The following is a 3,532-nucleotide window of genomic DNA, read 5'->3' as shown; positions in this document are numbered from 1 at the left end:
CGGCCAGACGCGGGTCTTTGGAGGTTGCTTTTTTCTGTTTGTTAGTTTTGCTGTCAACAAGAAACGAGGAGCACGGGGGGCCCTCTGGATGCGAGGCCGCTGGGGCGGGGCGGAGATCCCTGCTCCCGCCGAGTCCAGCCCGGCCCCGGCCCCGGCCCCGGCCCCGGCCCCGGCCCCGGCCCGGGCAGTCAGTGCACCGCCGAGTACTTCATGCGCTTCTGTTTCTGTCTCTGGTTGCAGAACCAAACCCGCACCACGTTTTTTTTCAGGTCCAGTTTCTCGGCGATGGCCGCGATCTTCTCGGACGAGGGCCGGGGCTGGATGGCGAAGTAGGCTTCCAGGGAGCGCTTCTCGGGGGCGGCGATGGAGGTCCGCTTGCGCTTCCTCTCGCTGCCGTTGAACAGCTCGGGCTTGGCGTTTTTCTCGCGGTAGGCAGCTTCAGCCTCCTCCAGCCAGGCTTGCAGCACGGGCTTCAGGGCGATCATGTTGTTGTGGGACAGGGTGAGGGACTCGAAGCGGCAGATCGTGCTCTGGCTCAGCGAGCCCACGCCCGGGATCTTGAGGTTGGCCAGGGCCGCCCCCACGTCCGCCTGGGTCACCCCCAGCTTGATCCGCCGCTGCTTGAACCTCTCGGCGAAAGCCTCCAGCTCCCTGGGATCCGACTCCACGTCGCTGATGCAGGGCATGCCGTTGTGGGTGGAGACGGCGTGGGGGTGCCCCATGCCCATGGCTTGGTGCAGGTGCCCCATGGCGCCCAGGTGGTGCGGGTGGAGCTGGGCGGGCATCACCGTGTGGTCGGGGGCCCCCATGCCGCTCACGCTCAGCGAGGGGGAGATGTGGTCCAGGAGGTCTCCATCCAAGCCTTGGTGCACGGCGTGGTGCGGGTGCGAGGTCAGGGCCGAGGGGTGCGAGATGGGCACTGTGGAGGAGGTAGACGTGCATGGGACACTGCTCATGGTATGGTAGGTCGCGTCGGGCTTGAAAGGATGGCTCTTGCCGTGGGAGACAATATCAACAGCCGCCAGAGCTTCTGCACGGGCCAGCAGACTCTCATCAAAGCTTCCAAATATATTGCCCTGGAGCTGCAAGCAAGAATGCGCATATCGGAGTCAGTGGGGAATACTGTCAACTCAGGATTAAAAAACATTTCCAAGCACAGAGATTCCTCCTCAAAGCTCAGGTCATAAAAATTAATATGAAGGCAGAAGCTTTGCTTGACTAGACATGTGGATCAGAGACAAGAGTGAGAGAGGGGAGAGGGGGAGAGGGGGAGAGAGGTGCAGAGATCCGCGATTGTTCTGGCGACATGAAAAAAACATTAAGCGAGGGCCTGTCAAAAAATGTGCCTTAAAGCAGTAATTATGCTTAATCTACATACCTGCGGGGCTGGAAGGCAAACTCTGCGCATCGCCTCTGAACTGGAGTGCAAGCTGGAGTACTTGGGCTCCTGGAGGGCGGCGTGCATAGTGAACGGCTGCTTGGCGTTCATGGCCATCATCTTTGCACACCTTGCAGGTAGGCAGCCCCTGACATAGATTCAGGGTTGTCTCTCTGGCTTGCTCCTGTCAAAGTGAGCTATTTTCAATGACAGAGCTTCCCTCTCCCTCTCTCCCCCTCTCCCTCTCCCTCTCTCGTTCCCCCCACCTGCTTCTTCACTCATCTTACAAGCAGCCTGCCAGGGACGGGACGAGCGCGCTGTGCGCAGGCGCTGCACGGGAAGGAGCCGAGGAAAGTAGCCCGGGCAGTCCAAGGCACTTCGGAGCTCAGATGCCAGTGCCAGGGCCCGGCCATGGGAAGGAGGGAGGCATCGGGGCTGGGCTTGAAGGCAGGTGTCGCCTGAAGCTCCCCCCGCCCCCCCCCCATACATGCGTTGCTCGTATTTTTAATGCGGAGTAAAAGGGAACGCAACAGAACATGCCCATTCCGATGCTCTTTGGGCTGGGGGGTCCTGGCCAGGCCGGCAGCAGAGGCCTCAGCGCAGGGAGGGGTGGCTGGCGAAGGGACTTGACCTTTCCCGGCCATCGCAAGAGCTCCTGCCAAAACCGGGAGAGACAAGACAGCCTGGTGGGGCCACGTCCCCGCCCCACGCAGCCCTCACACCCTGCCCACGAGCACTGCGGGCGAGCACCCCCCGTGCCCCCGTCCGGGGGCTCAGCTGGTCACGTCTGGGTATCAGGAGTGAAGTGCAGGGCCTGGCCTTGTCCCCGTGGGACCCAGGGGCCAATCGCTCGCCTTGGCTTCAACCAGCCCTGGCACATGGGCGCGGTGACCCGCCCTCGCACCTCTCTGCCCCGCTCCCGGCGCTCGCCCGGGGAAGGGCGCTGCTAAGCCGGGCGTCCTGCCATGTCAAGTCAGCGGTTTCCAAACTGACTTTTCCAATCCTAGAAGCACTGCAACACAAGGAGAGACATCAATAATGGATGTGATACCAGGTACAGCAGCAGCCTGGCTAAAAGCTCCGGCGAGGTGCAGTGCAGTGCGTGCGCAGGGCAGGAGCCAGCAGCCGGGCAAAGCGGGGGGGCGGCTCGGGAGCGCGCAGACGGGCCCAGCCCGGGCTCCTGCCCACGTGCCATCGCCCGGGTTTCATAAAACAAGAAACGGCCCCGGGGGCAAGTTGTGTTATTTCTTGTCCTCTCAGACCTGACTTCACCAATGCACGAGCTGGGGCTTTCTTCTGCGACCAGGGCAAATCAGGTCACTGTCACCTCGTGGCTCTGGCAGTCTATGGCCAAGTCCCTGGAAGGACAAAGCTGCTGAAGTTCACCCTGTTTGTCCAGCCAGAGATTTCCAAGGAAGGAAAGGAAAGGCTGTCACCCTGGGCCTCGCCATGTCCGCGCTCCCCTCGAGGGGAGCTGACGTGCCAGCACCGGCGCAGTGGCCTGGCCTCACACCCACGGAAATGTCCCCTTTCCTTTCAGCTCTCGGGGGAGTCCTGGGGGCGGCGCTGCTCCTAGGGCGGGGGCAGGAGCGGGCTAGATAGGGAGGAGGAGATTAAATGCATTTCTGGGGGGAAACGGAGTGAGTGTTTTTTGTGGTTCCGGACCTGTGGTTTCCCAAAGCCCGAGGGCTCTCAGAAACCTTCAAGTGGGAGACATCCACCCCGCGAGCCGGGATGAACCCGGCACAGCCTGATCCGTGTTAGCAAGAGGGCTCCGTGGAGCAATGACCAGGAAGGCCTTGAACACTGGGAGCTTCTGCCATTTCCCCCGCGGGCCGGTCAGACCCTCCATGGGACCGGCTGGGAAGAGCAGGGCGGGCAGACAGCGGCCGGCCCCCGGGGGCCTGCCCTCGGTGAGCCCTTGCCGGCCTCTGCCTGCTCTCCATCCAGCTAAGGGCTCTGCTTTTATGCCCCTGCCCAGAGAAGGCAGAGTAGGCCTTGTTATCATTCCTGGCCTTTGGAGTCCAGGCAGCTAAACCCCTCTTCGCTTCCGACTCGCCATCTCAAGCGCTATCCTACTCCGAGCAGCCTCCTTGAACGAGGTGGCACTGAAGTTGCAGCGGGGGGGGGGGGGCAGGGGTTTCCAGCAGGGAG

The 3,532-nt window shown here is 62.2% G+C and overlaps 1 protein-coding gene across 1 annotated transcript; it reads right to left on the bottom strand.

Moving 5' to 3' along the window:
• Positions 1-186: 186 nt before the first annotated feature.
• Positions 187-1,498, bottom strand: POU4F3 (POU class 4 homeobox 3). The gene is made up of 2 exons (XM_019506499.1): positions 1,379-1,498; positions 187-1,082 (listed from the first exon to the last, which is right to left on the bottom strand). Exons 1-2 carry the CDS (start codon positions 1,496-1,498, stop codon positions 189-191), a joined length of 1,014 nt encoding a protein of 337 aa, XP_019362044.1. The 3' UTR covers positions 187-188.
• Between the last annotated feature and the right edge of the window lie 2,034 nt (positions 1,499-3,532).

The sequence above is a fragment of the Gavialis gangeticus genome, unplaced genomic scaffold, assembly GCF_001723915.1.
Source record: "Gavialis gangeticus isolate Ggan-Ray unplaced genomic scaffold, GavGan_comp1, whole genome shotgun sequence".
In the NCBI taxonomy this organism is placed as follows: Eukaryota; Metazoa; Chordata; order Crocodylia; family Gavialidae; genus Gavialis; species Gavialis gangeticus.
This window is presented reverse-complemented; position numbering and strand designations above follow the sequence as displayed.